Genomic DNA, 20,586 nt, shown 5'->3' with positions numbered 1-20,586 from the left:
AAAAGAGACAGTTCATATATCTTTTTTATATCACTGCAAAACTTTAACTTTCCCATGGGTTTATCACCAATGAGTTTTTGCTGCAGACGAGGCCACGCTCTCTGGATTACAAAATTTCAGTGCAAATTATATAATTTCTTTCCCTCCTCAGCCCATATGAGGATATGCTACAATGATCTTTTTCTTGGCAGATTCAGCAGTTCCGACAGTTAAACACCATTTGGGGTCATGCTACTTAAAATCAAAATGCTTTATTATTACACTTATCATGATGAATTTATGTTTCTTCTTTAAAGTAGTGAATGGAGTTGAATATGTCCATTTAGGACATTGTGTCCTTATATAGTTTACAACGCCATGTGTGTCTTTTTTGACCATTAACCTCTTTTATCTTTGCCCATCCAACAGCAAAAGAACAGTATTCTCTTCCAGGTAGGTCAACACTATATTTTTCCTTACTCCATATGAGTCTGCTCAAAAATTTTATGGAACCACACTAAATGTCATATCGTAGTGCAGGTGTGCGCTCTGAATGCACTTTTTACCTTTGAAAGTATATTCTCGTGTAAGTTCACCTTCATTTATTTTCCCAGCTCCATGTTTAATCTTATCTATATTTTATCTTTGGTGTGCACAGCTTAACGTTTAATGTTGACTTTGTTGTCGTCACGCTTTAAGAAACAAGTACAAAAAGTTTTAATTAAAACAAAAGCCGCGTCGATGTTACACAATGCCTAGATGCAGCTGTGCCTATAACGTCGATGTTATAGGCACAGGACATTCCTATTGATTCGATTACTTGATGTTATTTTTGTGCAAAGTGAAAATATATCTCAGCAATTTCCCGTGTGTGGCGACGAATTTTTAATATATCTCGGCATTTTCCCGTCTGTTATTTCAGGCGGTGTATGACTGACCATGCCGCGATTAAAAATATATATATCTCGGCAATTTCCTGTGTGTGGCGACACGTGAACGAAGCTATGCTCCTCTCTCCACATTATTGTGACGACGTATAAATTAAATATTTCATCGTGACGATTGTCATCAAATGGACGAATTTTTAATATATCTCGGCATTTTCCCTTCTGTTATTTCGGGCAGTGTATGACTGACCATGCCGCGATTTAAAAAAAAAAATCTCGGCAATTTCCCGTATGTGGCGACACGTGAACGAAGCTATGCTCCTCTCTCCACATTATTGTGACGACGTATAAATTAAATATTTCATCGTGACGATTGTCATCAAATGGACGAATTTTTAATATATCTCGGCATTTTCCCGTCTGTTATTTCAGGCGGTGTATGACTGACCATGCCGCGATTTAAAAAAAAAAATCTCGGCAATTTCCCGTATGTGGCGACACGTGAACGAAGCTATGCTCCTCTCTCCACATTATTGTGACGACGTATAAATTAAATATTTCATCGTGACGATTGTCATCAAATGGACGAATTTTTAATATATCTCGGCATTTTCCCTTCTGTTATTTCGGGCAGTGTATGACTGACCATGCCGCGATTTAAACAAAATATATATATCTCGGCATTTTCCCGTCTGTTATTTTGGGCGGTGTATGACTGACCATGCGGCGATTTAAAAAAAAATATCTCAATGGACTTGAAGTTACAGGCCTTTGAGAATTCATTTCGGTCTATAAAGGGCAACTTTCATTCGGATTTTCTTCCCGTTTTTTTTCAACCGAGTCTAAAACTATGTTAGCGACTGTGAAAAATGAAATGATATATCGAATTTGATTTGAAAAAAACTGTGTGAGAGAGGAAGACACCACGGGCCTACAAAACAGGCCTCAAAGCTATGCGAGTTAATAAAATGGTGGATATTTGTTTATATGAAGCCTCTCCCCCAATGGGTGGAGCTATGGTTCCCAGAATGGGTGGAGCTTTGAGGTTTTGTCTTCTCTGCAAGAACAAGAACAAGAAGAAGAAGAACAACAACAACAGCAGAGTGCACTCTATGAGCAGCGTCTGCGACGCGGCTTAAAAACATAGGGATATTGTAATCGGCTCCTCTCTGTCTGTCTGTCCGTCACGCTATCTCCTCCTAAACGGTTGAGCAAAATTCACCAAACTTGATAGTTATGATCACCACTTGGCAAGAAGGTGCAAGAGCAGCATCATTTTTGACCCCGCCCACTGGGGCACTGGGGTGGGGTCAAAAGGTCAAATACCAAAAAAATGCAATTACAGGTACATGTTTTAAACTTATTTTAAAGCAATCAACATTGGGAGACACATGAAATAAATAACGATGTTTTGGATTTGATCACTGGTTCATGTCCCAAAATTTGGGAACCTGGGGTCACAGGATTCAAAACAGGTTGTTTTTTTCAACTCAAAATTTGATATTGAGTCGTTCCTGGTGAAACTTTTTGCCATCTTTCAACTCTGCTTTAGGTGGTAAGCATGGGCCCTTGCGATAGCGTACCACGGACTTCTCTCTAGTTTGTCATAGCTTGTTTTGCAGACTTCTTTTTCTGAATATTTTTCATACCTTTCTTTAATCGCTAGCTCTATATGCAAAATAATAATTTAAGTGCGAAATAATCAGATGTCACCTGTCTGTATTGACACCTCTTTTTACCCTTCCCACACAAATCAAAAAGTGGAGTTAAGAAAGTGTTTCACTTCTTGTCTATCTCTTAGACAATAGTCTGGCCTTTCCTTATGTTTACAAATGTCCGTTTATGTACGAGGAACAACTTGATTTGAATTTAATTTTAGTTAAGTTTAATAGTACTTTGTCTCTGAATTCGACCCCTTTCGTACATGCGCAATTGAAAATCATTCCAAACAGGAAAATTACTGTTTATAGCGACATCATAAAGGACACAAACAGCAGGCACGAATAACTAATGTAATCTTACTATAATTCACCAAATGTCTGTCCGTCTGTCTGTCTGTCCGTCTGTTCGTTCGAAGGTACCGCAAAAACGGCTGAACCAATCGCAACGATATTTTGGGTGGGTAATCCTGGAATCTCCTGGAGTAAAATAGGCTATATTGTTTTTCCAATTTCAGCTTTGGCCTCCAGCATTTGCAGGTTTGGACTCCCGCATAACGTTATTTTCCCGAGTGCCGCACAAACGGCTGCACCGATCGGACTCGGTGACCTCGGACAAAGACCTTTTATAAGGACCCTGCTTGAGAGAATGCTAACCCCCTCCCCACCATCACGATCGTCTCTCCAACTCACAATCCCACGAGATATGCGGAAAGGATGACCCAAAACCAATTATCTTCTTTTTGATTCGTATATAAACATCATTAAAAGTAAATAATGATCTCGGCCAAAGTTCAAACAACGTGGGTTTAATCTCTACATGAGAGAATTTCACATAGCTATTTGGGTGGTGTATAAGCCAACAGATCGCTGTCTCCATCGATCTTGCCAAGGCCGTAACACCTATCGGCTCAAAATCCTTTTAACTGTTGACTTGGTAGTTTTTACAATGAAGGAAACATTAACAATGTTGTTAAGAGTTTCTTTTGTGAGTAATTTGTGATTGGAGTTATGTTGTTTGGAATGAAAAGAGAGATATCACCGTTTGTCAGTTTGTCATTCAAGTGAATGACGACATGCCGTGATGGTTTCTACTTTCGGAACGTTAACTTCGCGGATCGCCATATGCAGATTCGCCACGGACCCACGATCGATGTTTCTATGCGTGAACGTACCCGTTTGTTTGTGAACGGGTACGTTTTCATGGAAGTCCTTCACGAACTTGCTGTCCATGTCTGATGTGCGACTGAAGGTGCTGCAGGAATGTGGCATTTATTGGTTTCATGCATTAGCATTCGCCGTATCTGCATTGCCTGTTTGCTTCTGGCCTCCCACCCGTGCATAGCACGGGTATCTCACTGCATGCGTAGCACGGGCTCCAGCACCATATTTCTCGTGTTTTTAATAAGGTGATGTAAGAGACAGTGTATAAATGGCGTTAAACTTCTGGAATCATAGAGTCCGCCAAAGTCCTTGTTTCTCAAGACAGTGAGAGGTAATGTGCTCTATTGACTTTCTAGTTACCTCCGCCACCAAAGATGGCCAGATGTTATGTTTTCACCCCATCTGTCTGTTTGTCTGTCTGTGAACAGGATATCTCAAACAGTTGTGGATGGATTCGGACGAAATTTTGTGGGGAGTTTGGGTTTGTGAGTAGGATGAATCAATATGACTCTGGTGAAGATCTGAATGAGGATCTGTTTATGAATTTTTTTAAATTTCAGTGATTCTTTAATTGAGAGATGTGGCTAAAAACAGTATATAGCATGACATTTCTAAAGGTTGTCGATGAGTGCTGACAACACTAGGTGGATGCTTTGAATAGGTGACAAGAACAAGCTGATTCGATTTTATTTAAGCTTCGGATCCAGATCCAGCCTATCAGTGGGATACAAAACATAAATTGTTCAGTCTGGTGCAGACATGCTTGAAACCGAATGCTGTTATAGTTAATTTTATATATAAAAGGTGTAGGTCATGAAAGAACAGGGTGACGGGGACTAAAAAGGCAATGACTCGTGGGGCAACAATTGGTGACAATAAGCAAGGGAATGAATGAACAGAAAAGAGGAGAGGAGGAAACAGTAACCTGCAAGTAAGAGTATTTGGTTAGGTAGATAGGGTCAATGGGGGGTAGAAAGGATTGTGGTTGGGGATGGGAGATAATATGACTTACATGAGATGAGATGGGACTTTATGAGCCTCTTGCACCTGTTTAACCCCATCTCCAACTTTAATTCAGCTTTCAACTCTTAACTCCACTCCTAACATTAACCACTCATCTGAAATACTCATCACTTGTGAAATACTCACCCGTGCTGTGCTTACTCAGTGCATTTGCAGTTCACTTACCTCTACCATTTGACCTGCAACCTCTCATGACCTTCTCATACACTACCAATGACAGATTAGACGTCATTGATAATGCATTCCAATTTGAAAATTGTCTGCAATCCCATGAACAGATTACATTCAATTTGTAATGATCAAATGACAATGCACCATTATTTAAATGTTATTCTGAGTAGTGGTTGCAAGTTGCAGATGGTCAGCCTCCTTTATTGTACATAAATGTATCCAAGAGGAGTCACTAATTCAGATTCCCTCTTTCTTCCCAGTGCTCTGTCACCAACTATTCCCTTGTGTCTTGTGCATTAAGTACGTTTTGTTGGTTCAGGGTGAGAGAAAATCTGGATGGAGTTGTAAATTACGAGTGGAACCTCTTGCACTAATTTTACTCGTTTTGGCAACAGGCCATTACTATCTATCAATACTGGTTTAGGAAAGTAAATCATCATATGACCAAATATCAAAGAACTCTCACTCGTACTTTCAAGCTTTCAAGCTAATCTAAAGAAAGTAACATGCCAGCCACTAACTCTTGAACTTCCCACAGAGATTAACCTCACTTTTTTCCTCTTGCACTGCCCGCCTCCTCCTGCTTGGAGGGAATCCCTGCTCACCTGTGTCCCTTCTTCCCTGGACTGCTGATATCCGACCCAGTAGCGGAAGCACATTCCCACTGCTGCCTCGTTGTGCATCGCAGGACCGTTTCTGCTGCGCGGCTTTCCCTTGTGCTTGATCTAACCATGTGCTGGCTCAGAACGCGAAAACAACATGGTTCCTTCAAGCACCAGGGACGGCCGTGTGTCTTCCTTCTTCCTGCCTTCCTTCTCTTACCTCCCTTTCTAATGCCAATCCCTATACTTCTTTAATGTTGTGTCCGTTTGGTCACATGACCCTTCATCCTTTGGTCCTGTCATGGTGCTTGAGGCTAACAATCGGTGTTCAGTCAGATTTCATCAACTCTTTACTCGCTGCAAGAATTTTCACCATGACAAAATGTTTAATTACTTTGGTGGGTTTTATCTATCTCACACATATGTATATATTATATGTACTATATATATATATATATATATATATATATATATACATATATATATATATATATAAATAAATAAGTATATATATATATATATATATATATATATATTATTTATTTATTTATTTATTTATTGACGATCTTGCAGATGCTGTTTAAAAAATTGTTTGTTTTTTTGTTTTTTGTTTTTATTTTAAAAAATTAATTTTTTTATTATTAAAATTAAAAATTTTAATTTAAAATAAATTTAAAATTTAAAATTAAAAAAATAAAAAATTAAAAATATATATTTTTTAAAAAATTTATGTTTGTTTAAAAAAAAATCTTATTGATGTTCCATCATGATAAATGATGAAGCATGCCCATATCTACATCATTGCTTTCCGCTTTTACGTAGCTGTTAGAGTTGAGCGATTCAATACATTTTGTAATATCTGGCTGAAACTTATTCACTGAAAGTGGAATTATGAAGTTAAATTGGAATGCTGCCTTATTCAGATGATGCTTCTTCCATATTAACTTCTCTAAACTGAGGAATCAGCACACTTGTTCCTTGTTTTCAGTTCATGTAGATGTTTCTTTTAATTGTCAAGATAAAACTCATTGTTGTTCCAGTTTGGATTTTGATAAATGATTGAAGTATTTTGTAATATGCTATCATTATTTTGATATTTATTGGCTCATTGACAATAATCACGGAACTCAAGTTTTGATAAACAATTCTAACTTGCCACCAATCCTTCTGAAGTTATAAAATTCCAATTCATTTCGATGCATTGTTATTTTAATCAAACATTTCACTTTTTTAACCAAAATCGTTTTTCCTAATTTTGCCTGGAGGTTCATTGTGATTTGATCTTTGATTTTTCTCTTCAATGATTTTTCAATTTTTCATTTCATTTTTTCATATGGAGGATCTTTATTATGCATCCCAAATTGCACTGAGTGTATTAAGAGGGTGGACTGGTGGGTGTCACATGGAGGTCACGCAAGTGAGCCAGGCTGATTGATAACCACCGCCATAAAAATAAAATTGGATTGGCCTTTAGCATTCCCATCTGAACCACTGGCTCATACCATAAAGTGGGGGACCTAGGTTCAAATCACATTTACAATATGTTTGTCCATTACCTTCTAAATATTAGTGTAATTCATGTTCATGTTAAAGTACACCGATGTCGACTGCCCTTGTCATTCACATGATTTGCATGCAAGCTCCACTGGAAGCCTCAGATTAAAGTTAAACAAAGAAAAAGTTGTTAATGAGCCACCTGGGTGTTTTATTTTTAACCAGCAATTGAATAGTGACGTCGTTCTGAGATTTGCTTGGTTTACATAAGTTTAGAATCCAATGTCTAATGCTACTTCCTTCAGATCTCACACCACTGGGATGCCAGTCCAAGTATCATACCACGAGGCTAACGCCGTCCTCTGATTTTAACAAACTTACCTTATGCTGTCTAATTTTCATTTCAAATGTTTTTGATCGTTTTTTGTTATTATTATGTAACGCGAAGGCAATGTAACATGAGGATTTATTCATGTCAGTGTTGTAATGTCATGGGGGCAAACTCATTTTTGTAGGGCCATATGTCACCGATATTTTTTTTTTTTGTAAATTGTTCGCTCATTATAAATTATTAATCTTTTGGGTGTCCTGAATCAGAAAAACTATGGTGCCAGGTCTTCATTGCAAATTGTAGTGGTATTTTTGACCTAATTATGACACATCATTGGTTAGTTGTTTTTATCCCCGCCACTGAAGGTGGATGGAGGTTATGTTGGAGATGCTGTTATCAATGTCTGTTTGTACCTCGGTCTGTTTGTCTGCTTGTTTTTGAACAATATATCTCAAAAAGTTGTGGACGGATTCGCACGAAATTTGGTATGTGACAAAGACAAAATAATTAGGTTTTGGTGAAGATTCAGATCCCGATCTGTATTCGAGAATTTTTTCAGTGATTCTTCACCATTGAGAGATAGAGAAAAAACGATATATAGGATGATAGCTCAAAACAGTTGTGGCTGGAATTGGACGAAACTTGGTGGATAGATTGGGTGTGTGACACTGTGACAAGGAAGAATGAATCAAATTTTGGTGAAGATTTGAATGGGGATCCAGATACGAGAATTTTTAAAGTGAGTCTTTACCAATGAGTGATAGGGCCAAAAACTATATATAGCAGGATATCTCAGGTCCAAATATCTTTGATTTTCGGACCTCTTTGACTCGCATCCAAATCCAGATCCGACCTGTCAGCGGGATACAAAACGTAAACTGTTCAGTTTTGCGGCGGTAATGCTCTCTTTTAAGTGTCGTTCCAGTTTTACATGTGTGTATATATATATATATATATATATATATATATATATATATATATATATATATATATATATATACATATATATATATACATATATATATATATATATATATATACATATATATATATATATATATATATATATATATATATATATATATATATATATATATATATATATATATATCTATAATTCCAGCAATCTCTGTGTGTCTGTCTGTGTGTCTGTGTGTCTGTGTGTCTGTGTGTCTGTGTGTTTGTCTGTGACCGCTGTTTCTCGACAACCACGGGTCCGATATACTTGAAACTTGCCAGGTATATTGCTGGGGACCCGAGGATGTGCCTTTTCAAGGTTTGTAATTAATCGGACAAGTACCTACCGAGCTATGTCCAAAAAACGCTTCAACCAATCAGAGAGCAGCGAGCTATCACGTGTGCCGAACCGTTAATGCGATGCAAGCGTTAATGCGTTAATGCAAGGCTTTTCTTTTTTTCCCTCTTCTCTTTCTACTTTTCCTTGCGATTAAATTGCAAACAGCCAAAATACGTTGGCGCTAATTGAATAATTGGCCATTAACACTAAAATAATCGTAACTGCGATATGCCAACTTCCGGACAGTGCAGCCTTCCATGTTGTTGTTGTTTGCAGCAGCTGTTTGCAGCAAGGCAAGGCTTTTCTTTTTTTCCCTCTTCTCTTTCTACTTTGCCTTGCGATTAAATTGCAAACAGCCAAAATACGTTGGCGCTAATTGAATAATTGGGCATTATGTTTTACAACTAATAAAAACGAATTTGCGATTCATTCGCTTTCCTGCGCGTTTGTGTACGCGATGGCGATTTCTTTACCAAACTCCGGAAGCCGTTCGCTTTGGACCGAACCATTGCATGTAAATAGAGGGGGGGGATTGTCACCACTCGCAAGCCGTTCGCTTTGGACCAAACCATTTCATGTAAATAGGGGGGGGGATATAATTTTAGATATATATATAGTACGGGCATGCCCTAGTATATATATATATATGTTGGAATTGAGACTTAGAACTTGGGACTCAGAAGACTCAGAGAAAGGAGCAACGGATATATTTATTAGAACTCGTTTACACAAGCTTGCGGACAGCAAGATGTCGCAGGAGGCTCACATGAAATGACCAACACTACAACAAGATGCTCTGAAATAATTCGATTAAAACTTGCTTTATATAAGGAATATCGGGTGTGGTTTTAGCTCACAAGATACAGAGACAGAATGGGCTCATTGGTCCTCCCACCATTAGTCCCATCCTGTTGTTCAGTTAGTTAAAGGAAGTCATCCAAGGCCACTCATAGGTTAGCTCAGATAAGGAGATGGTCAGCAATATGTGGCAACATGTTTACAACTTTCTGTATAGAGACCTTGGTTGGGAAAGTACAAAGGGAGGGGACACTCATAAATGTGTCAGCCCACAGGATATTGGCAAAGTTATGAGGGAGGCTGAGAGATAGCAGCTGCAACCAAGGCCAGGAAGGGGAACAAGAGATTGTGCCCACACAGGGCAAGAGCTCACAAGCACAGAACTCCTTATTAGGATATTACACATCCTCAATGCACAAGAAAGGACTAAGTATTATAAAAGAGTACAGCAATCAGTCAAAACAAAACATATAATTGGTTATACTTGGTAATTGGTAAAGCAGCAAGAAATACAAAGGGGGAGGGGCAAAACAGCTCCCTACATACCGCCCTTTTGGATCTAAGATACAAAGTTATCTACGAGCCAATCAAAAGGCCTTTATTTCAAACAAAGCAGAAACAAATCAAATCAGAAAAGTCTTTCAACATATCACGCGAAGGCAGCCCAGTGAGCATGTAGTGCCCAAAGCACTCCACATCGCACCCAGCAGGATGATTCGCGTCTGTATGTGAGTATGCAATGTAAGTCCGTAAAAGCAGGATGATCAAATGGCATGGGAAATCTTCCAAGAGTAGTGAAATGTGAAATAGACAGTGTCACTAAACATACCACGCGAATGCAGCCCAGTGAGCATGTCCTGTACCCAAAGTACCACACATCGCACTCAGCAGGATGATCCGCGGGTATGTGGGTGTCAGTGGGTGTATGTGGGTGTATGATGTAAGTCAGGTGTAAATGGGTGTATGAGGTGAGACCGTAGAGGCATGAAGATCGAATAGCGCGTCAAATCCACAACGAAGACCTCTGGTTCCGCCGGGGTCCACACCCAGGAAGATCTCCCGACCCACGCTTGGAGCACAGAGGTGCGGCCAGGACTCCTCCCCGACGGGAGCTCGCCCAAGCTTCACCAGGTGAAATCCTTGTAGATCTTTGGCGCTCAATCGATATTCATGTTCATGAGGTCTCTTACATGCTGGTGATCTGGGGAAGACACAACATCATCAGTATCAGGTGGCGTAAACCTATGGCCATAAAACAAAGCATAACGGTCCAAAGGAGGGAGAGCAACTTCCTTTGGGTCAAAGTCGAGATCGTCCGAGGCGATGCTGCTTCCACCGCTGTTATCCATGGACGAATCTTCAAAACAATCAGATTCGGAACTCAGAGTATCTCCACGATTGAGTTCCTCTCCATCCGGGCTTGGGGTTGCAGTTGGGTCCAAATCCAGGATTGGGTCAGTGACGTTTGACTCACTGGGAGCTTGTGAGACATAGAGGTGAGCTCGTGAAACATAAAGAGGCAAAGCCTGCATTGAGACATAAACATCAGTCGGGGACCCTTGCAAGTGGCCCACATCATCATTGGTAACATCATCCGTAACATTATTCTCAGGTGGCGTAGGCCTGCGGCGTCGGCGGCCAGCAACAGTCATAGCCTTACACATCGAGAAGAAACGAGAGGAATCCCTTAGGAACTCGTTGGCGTCTGCATGCGACATGTTGGGTCCAGAGTAATCGGCCTCCTGGCAGCCTGAAATGCTCTGAGGTCCGCAACTGTGTAATCAAAATCATTATCAGTAATATCAACAATGGAAGAACAATCTTCGGAAGCGGAGATCTCATTGTCGCGGCCCAGTGACTCGTTCGGGTCGTCGTTCCAGGATCCGCGGTCTGCAGTCACGTCGATGGCCGGTGTGTCATCTGGACCCGCGATCAGCTTATCGATCATCACCATGGCCTTTTCTGTTGTCGTCTTCAGTGTCCATCCTGTGGTAAACTTTCTCACACACGCAAGGACTAAAGCCTTGATTATTACACAACTGACCACGATTCCAAGGACTATTGCCAAGGCGGTCAATACCCATTTTACTATCGTACCTGTCCATCCTTTGAACCAGTCAGTAAGCCACTGGTGGGAGGCTTCCCGATCCATTCGATCCCTTGTCAATATATGAGCACTTTCCCTTAACCTTATAATAGCAGCACTGACCCCCTGTGAAGGATCAGGAATAAAAGTACAACATCTACCCTCAATTATCCCACATACCCCTCCTCGTTCTGCCAGTAGCATATCTAACGCAACCCTATTTTGCATAACCATTGTACGCAGGTGGACAACCGTGTCCAACATTTCATCATGTGCTGTAGCGGTGTCGTTGGCCACCTGTTCTAAAATTAACGCAATTTTGTCAATGCGGTAACTGCTCATGACCGTCCCAGCCCATGGGAAGAAGAAACCAACGGCCTTCTCCCAATCAGCGCCGTGTAAGGTGGTGGTGTCGTCGTCGTGCCAATAAGTGCTTCGTTGTGTCCTTATGAGTGCAGGGGTATTATACAAGTGTTGTCGCATTTCCATTTCTGGGAAAACTGATCCTAAATAGCAAATACCTCCCCAATTATCAGGTAAATACGGGTAAGCTTTGTTCCCGCATACAAACATGGTCCCGTGTGGAGCCACTAAATGAGTGGTCATGCAAGTGCGAAGGTCTGGGATAGTGTTTGTCCCGTTTTCCCCTTCCCATGCCAACTGGAGGTGTGTGAGGTTATGTAAGGGCGAACTTGTAACATTTACTAACAGCATGTGTTTCCCTTCCCTAGGGTCCGCGAGGAGGGTATCTCTACACACGGATTTGCCTACCATTACTTGGCCCTTTCCTTCTAAGCAGAGGGCCCCCCTTGCCGGCTTAACCCAAACCGGCGCCGGACGTTCCTCAAAGTGTCGGGACTGGATGGGGGGGGGGGAGTACTGGAAAACTCGTTTACACGCGGTTCCGTCAAAACCTTGGCTTGTCAGGGTTGTACTAAGGCATTTGGTGTCTAGTGGCTTCGAGCACAAATCATTGAGTGATAGGGGTAACACTACCATTGGTATTCCTGCTGTGCTGGTGCGGGGAAGGTGCATACACATCCAACACCGTGTCCTATTCTGTAATGTGGCCATATGCCGTGCGACCTTCCAGTATGTGTTCTCCTCTGGCTTCCTTCTTACTTCCTGGGCAGGCGGGGTTTTAATGACGTAAGCGGCGCAACTAGGTCGTAAGTAGGGTGCAGTTCCATTTGGGATTATCGTGCGAGGGGGCCATATTCCACATTCGAGTATCATGGTTGTATCCGGGCCAATGGGGGTATAATGCAATAAGAGGGTAGTATTCTCAATGCCCTTGCCCCATCGATATCCTGGGGCATATCGACTGCTTATGTCCCCAGTGTATGTTCCATTTTCCACTTTCCTAACCTTAGTCAGGACTAGGCGTGGTCTTGTCATGCGTGCCTGTGGTGTCTTATTGTGTACCACTATAGCTTCCACCCATCTTACAGATAACCACTTAAAGCTTGTTTCCAAGTTACAGCAATTCACCGCTAATTTGTCTCCCCAGCGAGCCGTTATATACTTGACGGGGTAGAGGGGAAATGCTGAATAGTTGTCGGGTCCTGGGTACTTGGGGAGGTCCTTTCTCGATAGCTCAAAGTGCAAGAGCCTATCTTTGGCAGGGGGTTTTCGGCAGCTACCCAGAATTCCCATCATCATGACCGTCATCGCCGCCCTTAGGAGACTGTAGTGCCCTAGACGGTGCATTGTCTTCAGCAATGTGAGGTGCGGTGTCTTGTGTGGCTTGTGGTGCGGGGATGGACAAGTTACAATGGGTGGCGTGGATCCACGAAGGTTTACCCTCGCAGAAGACTGCCGTCGGTGTGACCAGTAGCACCTGGAATGGTCCCTTCCACCGTGGCTCCAAAGCAGCCTTGCGGGTGAAGTGCTTTACGAGCACCCAGTCGCCGGCCTGGAAGTCGTGGATGGCGTGGCCTATTGGTTCAGGCAGCGCCTCTCGTACTCGAGCATGGATGCTGCGTGCCACATTGGACAAGCCTATGCAAAATCTCAAAAGCATGTCATCCATTACTGGCAAAGCAAGGGTGGACATGTCCGTTGGTGCTGAAACGGGCAAGCTCATAGGTCGTCCCATTAATATTTCGTGGGGGGAAAGGCCCGTAGTGCGACCCGGGGTGGAACGGATGCTCATCAACGCAAGCGGGAGAGCCTCTGGCCACCTCAAGCCTGTGTCTGCGCAAAGTTTCGCTAGTTTATTCTTTAAAGTCTTATTCGTTCGTTCCACAAGTCCCGATGACTGTGGGTGGTAAACGCAATGGAAGGACTGTTTAACGCCCAACGCCTTCAGGATGCCCTTGACCACCTGCGCCGTGAAATGACCCCCTTGATCTGACGAAATTATCTGGGGGATCCCAAATCTGCACATAAAATCCCGCACGAGGCACTTCACTACTGTCGGGGCATCGGACTTGACGCATGGGTAGGCTTCGACCCATTTGGTGAACGTATCTACGATTACCAACACATAGCGAAACGACATGCTTGGTTCCAATTCTGTAAAATCGAACTCGATAGTTGCGAACGGCCCACTAGGCGGGGGCCGTCCCCCGTCATGTGCATGTCTCGGCGGCGCCCCTCTATTGTGTTGCTGGCAGACCACGCACGATCAGCACACTTCGGATACAATCCGTGACAGTCCTGGCGCTGCCCAAGTGTAGTTTATCTGTCCCATCACCCCCCTCTGGCACACATGACCATTCTGATGAGCCATGCGTGCCAGCCAAGGCAGTAAGGCCTGGGGTGCTATAGGTTTCCCCTCAAGGGTCCATATTTCTCCTGGCCCAAGGCGTATTGCCCCTCGCTTGAGCCAGTCCTCGTGTTCGGCCGTCGGTGCAGCGTTCTGCAAATTTATGATATCGTCCTTAGTTGGTGTGGCGGGTGGTCCCACAGTCAGTATGTCAGCAATCTGTGCGGATGTCTTCTTTGCTCGTGTCACCATCGGCATGTTGCGTTCTATCTGTTGGTTGGCGGCCTTTCCTGCCGCCTCGTCCGCCCTTGCATTGCCCCGGGCAACGTCAGTGTCCGCCCTTTGGTGGCCACGACATTTAATTACCGCGATAGCGCGGGGAAGTAAAATGCTTCGGAGGAGCCCTTCTACCAACGCGCCATTTTTTATCACTGAACCGGCAGATGTGAGAAAACCTCTCATCTTCCAGATGGCCCCTTTATCGTGGACTACGCCGTGAGCGTAGGCCGAATCTGTGTAAATGTTGACGGCAAGGCCTTCCGCCAAGCTGTACGCTCTGGTCAAGGCGCACAGCTCCGCCTGCTGTGCGGAAAATGTAGGTGGAAGACGCCCGCTTTCTACCGTTTCGCTATCCGAGCACACGGCGTACCCGGACAACAGGGACCCGTCCCATGCGCGCCTAGCTGATCCATCGACATAATATGTACAGTCGGGGTATTCTAGGGGATTGTCCTTTAAATCCGATCGCACCGTGGAGACGAGCTGCACAACGTCGGCGCACACATGGGGTTCGCCCTCCTCAGGGGTGGGCATCAGTGAAGCTGGGTTGAGTGTCGTGCAACGTTCGATCGTGATGTTGGCTGCAGTGATCAGTGCGGATTCGTATTGCATTAATCTAGTGTTAGACAAATGCTGTGTGCTTCGCTGTAACAACAGCGAAGTGACGCAATGCGGTACCCGTAGCGTTACTGGGTGTCCCATAATGATGTCCGCTGTTCTTTCTACTGCGTACCTGGCCGCTGCCACGGCTTGCAGGCACACCGGAAACCCTCGTTCGACCGGGTCTAATTTTTTACTAAAGTAGGCCACCGGCCGCTCCTTATCCCCATGGGTCTGTGTCAAAACTGACTGGGCGAAACCTCCCACGGCATGAGTGTAAAGGGTAAATGGTTTCGCATAATCCGGGAGTCCTAATGACGGTGCCGTGACCAACGCCTTTTTCAGCCCGTCAAAACATTGCCTCAATTCATCCGTCCATACCAATGGGTCCGGGGCGTTTGCTTTGTGGTCGCCTCGTACAGTGGCTTAGCCAGCAGCGCAAAATCAAGTATCCAAGTGCGGCAATATCCCGTCATACCTAGGAAGCGCAGCATTTGCCGTTGCCAGCGAGGGCGAGGCAACTCCATGATAGCGGTCACCCGTCCAGCATCCAATTCTCGTTTTCCGTGCGAAATGGCGTGTCCCAAGTAAGTTACAACCTTCCGCACAAACTGAAGTTTTGGTCTGCCTAATTTGTGGCCTTTGGCCGCCAAGGCCTTTAATAGGGCCATGGAATCCGTTTCGCACGCCTCCTTCGAAGGGGAGCAAATCAACAAATCGTCAACGTATTGCAACAACACTGACCCTCCCGTCAATTCCACATCCGCCAGGTCGCGGTGCAGCGCCCGGGAAAACAGAGTGGGGCTATCTGAAAACCCCTGAGGTAGTACTGTCCAAGTATACTGGCGCCCCCTATGGGTGAAAGCGAACAAGTATTGTGACTCAGCCGCGATGGGCACAGAGAAAAACGCAGAACAAAGGTCGATAACTGTGAAGTATGTTGCGTCCGGCGGGATTGACATCATGAGGGTTTCTCCATTCGGAACTAGTGGGTGTATGCCCTGTATCACCTTGTTCGCCTCCCTTAAATCCTGTACAAACCTCCATTTGTCTTTCGACGGCTTTTTTACTGGCAAAATTGGTGTATTACATGGGCTGTTAGTTTCCATGATAATTTTCTGTTCCACTAGGGATTGAATTACTGGTGCTATGCCTACGTCGGCCTCAGGTCGTAGCTTATACTGTTTTACGTTTGGCAAGCGCATCCCCGGCTGCACTGATATCACTAGAGGTTCGGCGTCTCGCATCCGTCCAACCTCATCATCGCTCTGAGGCCATAAATTGTCTGGCACCTCCGCTAGGAGGTAATCTGACTCACCCGGGTCCGTCAGCACTGCCCTCATGGCATAGGTGCCCTTAGGAGGCAACTCTGCTACTTCGAACACTCCATCCCTCCGTTGTGTCTTGAAGTCAATTGAGAACCCTTCGCCATTTTGGAGCCGTTTCAAAGTCCAGCGGCCCCTCTTACACCGATAACCTTGTAAGGGAACTTCTCGTAACCGCCCCACCATCCAACCTACACTTTCCGGTGGCCACTCCTTGGCCGTAGTGAGGGTAACATGGGCGACCGCTCCTTCGGGGTATTGGGTCAACGCACGCTGACTCGAGGTTAGGACTGCCTCGATCCCTATTCCCTCACGGCCGATCCATATCCGTGATAAGTGTAGAGGCGTGCGCTCGCCCAGCTTTTCCTTAACCTTCTTTTGATAATTCTCGTCCTCGCCCGTTGCATCATAGTACGCAGTGCAATGGGGTGGATTATCCTTTAAGTTTTTTATCGAAATTTGGTGCAGTTGTAGCCAATCTCGCAGAACTGAACTGCCCAAACACACATTATCTATGATATGCGTCCAAGTAGCCAGAGCCCCTTCATCCAAGCGCCACCAATACGCGGTGGGGCCGGGCCGAGACAATGCCATCATCAACAAGTCGCGTTTAGATTCCGCGACGTCTACGAAAACTCCCTCCTCTGTACATGAGATTTGACAGCCCAATCGGCACAACAAGTCCCGTCCCAACAAATTTGTCGGGGCGGTAGTAGTCATCAAGAACGCATGTTTAGCCTCCAGCGGGCCGCATGTTACTCGCACTTCCTCCGAAATAGGAAGCGCTTGGGGTAAGCCCGAAACACCCAGTATTTGAACGTTCCTCGCCGTGGGGCGCAAAGAGGGCAATTTCCCCTTGTTAATTGTGCTGCGAGTCGCACCCGCATCGACGAGAAATTCTAATTGTCTTCCCTCCACGTCCAACGTCAAGGTCGGTTCCTCTGCCGGTGTCATGGTCAAGAGAGGACACTCCTTGGGCGACCCGCCAGCGTCCCGTCAATGGGCCCCTCTATTGTATTGGGGCGGAAACCCCTTACGAGCACTTGGGCAATCACGTCTCCAGTGTCCCATTTGCTTGCAATAAAAGCACGGTTCCTGCGGAACCGGTGGTGCGGAGGGCATAGGTCGTCCCTCTACAGCGCCCCTTCCGCCCAGCCGGCGTTCTGGCGTCCCCCACTGTGACTGGTTTACTGGTTGCCATTGCGGCGGACCCCGAGGCGGGGCCCAGTTCCCCCTTGGTCCATTCTGCATCCCACTATTGGGGCGTGGTCCAGGGGTTTGGAGAAGGGGTCTTGGTGGGTACCAATTTTGGGGAGGGGGCCCTTGCACGGTCCAAGTTTGAGGGTTTTGAGGAGGAGGGGGAAGAGGGGGTGGTATTGTCCATTGTTGTTTTATCTCGTCCATATTAATTAGTCCAAAGTCTTGGTCAGTACAACCATCGCAGTGGTTGTTTTCATGGTGGATCCACTCTCCGTTGGGGAATTGGCCCCTATAGAAAGGCAAACACCCCCTCCCATGGTCCTCATAACCCCGGACAGGCCCCCACTTCTGGCACTGTTCGCGTATGTGGTTCTGACTCTGATCCCCCTTTTTATTTTGATTAAATTGAGCCCGTTTCTCCTGGACAAACATTTGCAATACTTCCTCCTTAATATCCTTCTTCTCCTCTAAGGAGGAGCCCGGGCATTGCTCCAGCTTGTCGCATAACTCGTTGGTTGTCATTCCCTTCCAGCCGAAGAGGACGGACTGTACCTGTTTCTTTAATGCCGGCCGAAGCCCCTCGATTAGATATTGATTTACCAATGGTTGGGGTAGCCCTCCCAGCTGCATCGGACCCAGTCCTCCCCAGCGCGCGATGGCCCTTTCCAACCTTTCCCGGTAATCTCCAATTGATTCTCCTGTCTTTTGTTTTATGGCCCCGATTTTTCCCCAATCCGGACCTCCTGCTGGCAACAGCGCCAGCTCGATGGCATCTAGCAGCCGGACCTTCAGTTCCTCCCATTGCGCTAGTGTTATCTGGCCCGCTCCTGCTGCCCTTGGATCGATCATCGGCCACTGTGCTCTTTGTCTAGCCCTTTCCCATACCTTGGGTGGGAGCACGGACACTCCCATATGGGTTATGTCTCGATAGTCGCACTCGCCAGCTAAAACCCAATTCGACATGGTTGGCACTATCTGCCGTGGGTCCTCAATAAGCAAATGTTGAATCCTTTCCGCATCACTGTTAAAGAGGATTCTTTCCATGGTACCCTTTCTCGAACCCCCTGACCTTGAGCATTAACTCCAATAATTTGTACGGGGCACAATGTTTTCCTTCCCTTTATTTCCTGACATTCCAATGGGGTAGTTTGTGAGGTCTCTTTCCCATTACAGCCTACCAGTGAGGGGTATAACCCATCCTGTCCTATCGGTGGCGGGAACCCTGCGATGTCGGTCCCGTCATCTATCCCGTTAGCCCCGAGTTGTGCAAACGGACTTCCCTGGCTCGGATGGGTCTGGGGTATCTGGGGCGCGATGGTAGCGGGGTTACAGGGAGGTGGTGGCGGGAGCGCAGAAAGGATAGGTGGTGCCTGAAACCCCGGGACAGGGCTTAGGTCTGGGGCTGGGGAGGGTAGATTGGTCACTACTTCCCCTACCGCGGGGTCTGGGTTTTCAACGAGCGACATCAGTCACGCGTTGGCCTGCCTCTCTAATTCTTTAATCGCTTCATCCTGCATTTTATTCGCCTGTTTCCTCAAACCCTTGAGTTTTGATACCTCACCGGCCAAGCTGGCCTGTTTCGACTTTGCATGTCGCTTCATCGCTTCTTCCTTCCACCAACCAAAGACTTTCCAATAGTCAGGCGGGAAGTGTTTCATGGCCTGTTCTAACTTTTCTAATGCCTCATACAACACGTCCAATTTTTCCAGCGCAAAAGACCCTCCTTCGGGCCACGGTTCACCTAGATCCTTAGTCAGCGCAACCCATGACTTCCCTGGTCTCGCAGCATCATAGCCATACCTCCGAAACATGAAAAATGCTGGGGTATTTCTAAGCGGTTCACCTGCCTTTACAGTCTTATTACCCATCCTGTTCCCCATCCTAGGAAAATTTAGTTTACCGACGTAGCCTTGTACCCGTGAGGTTCGCCCGCCTCGCGAGGTACGGCCGTCTACCTAACTCTTGAGAGGTTCGCAGCCTTGTACCCGTGAGGATCGCCCGCCTCGCGAGGTACAGCCATGCGACCTACTCTCCTGAGAGGTTCGCCCGCCTACTCAGCTGTCTAACCTACCCTTACTATACTCTCCTGGCGTCCTACACCCTTATAATACTTCTAATCTTACTTATAATTCCGACGTCTCCCGGGTAGGCCTCGGATCGGGCCGCCGCCCTTATCCTTACCCTCACAACCCAGAGATCTATTACTCCTTATCCTCAGGCGCCCAACATGGGGCACTTCCCCTTACGTAACGTTACCCTGACGAGTCCATAAACAGTCAGTTGCTCCGGGACCCAAGCGGACCGTATTTAAATTTAGGTTCATGGATCAGGTTTGAGCAGGGAACGGAACAAACGGTATCCGAGCAAGAGAGTGGGTTACAATTTGGGCTGACCCCCAGGCTATAAAGGAAAAACAAAAGAAAACCACAGCTCACCTGACCCGGATCAATTGCCAGCTGGTCTCACCATTCACTTGCCTGGGACCGCGTCCCGGACTGCACAGACTGATCCCACCGCTGCCACCACTTGTTGGAATTGAGACTTAGAACTTGGGACTCAGAAGACTCAGAGAAAGGAGCAACGGATATATTTATTAGAACTCGTTTACACAAGCTTGCGGACAGCAAGATGTCGCAGGAGGCTCACATGAAATGACCAACACTACAACAAGATGCTCTGAAATAATTCGATTAAAACTTGCTTTATATAAGGAATATCGGGTGTGGTTTTAGCTCACAAGATACAGAGACAGAATGGGCTCATTGGTCCTCCCACCATTAGTCCCATCCTGTTGTTCAGTTAGTTAAAGGAAGTCATCCAAGGCCACTCATAGGTTAGCTCAGATAAGGAGATGGTCAGCAATATGTGGCAACATGTTTACAACTTTCTGTATAGAGACCTTGGTTGGGAAAGTACAAAGGGAGGGGACACTCATAAATGTGTCAGCCCACAGGATATTGGCAAAGTTATGAGGGAGGCTGA

The 20,586-nt window shown here is 45.3% G+C and overlaps 1 protein-coding gene across 1 annotated transcript in view; it reads left to right on the top strand.

Annotated features, from left to right (window-relative positions):
• The window catches only part of LOC137420701 (slit homolog 2 protein-like), a 709,809-nt gene that overhangs the window by 491,390 nt on the left and 197,833 nt on the right, over positions 1-20,586 (top strand). The window contains exon 15 of the mRNA XM_068105981.2: positions 409-432. Coding sequence (XP_067962082.2) covers positions 409-432 — 24 coding nt within the window. The remainder of the gene's footprint in view (positions 1-408; positions 433-20,586) is intronic.

The sequence above is a fragment of the Myxine glutinosa genome, chromosome 2 (genome assembly GCF_964187855.1).
Source record: "Myxine glutinosa chromosome 2, kmMyxGlut1.1, whole genome shotgun sequence".
Taxonomy (NCBI): domain Eukaryota; kingdom Metazoa; phylum Chordata; class Myxini; order Myxiniformes; family Myxinidae; genus Myxine; species Myxine glutinosa.
The sequence above is the reverse complement of the archived record's forward strand: the minus strand, read 5'-3'. Positions and strand labels throughout refer to the sequence as shown.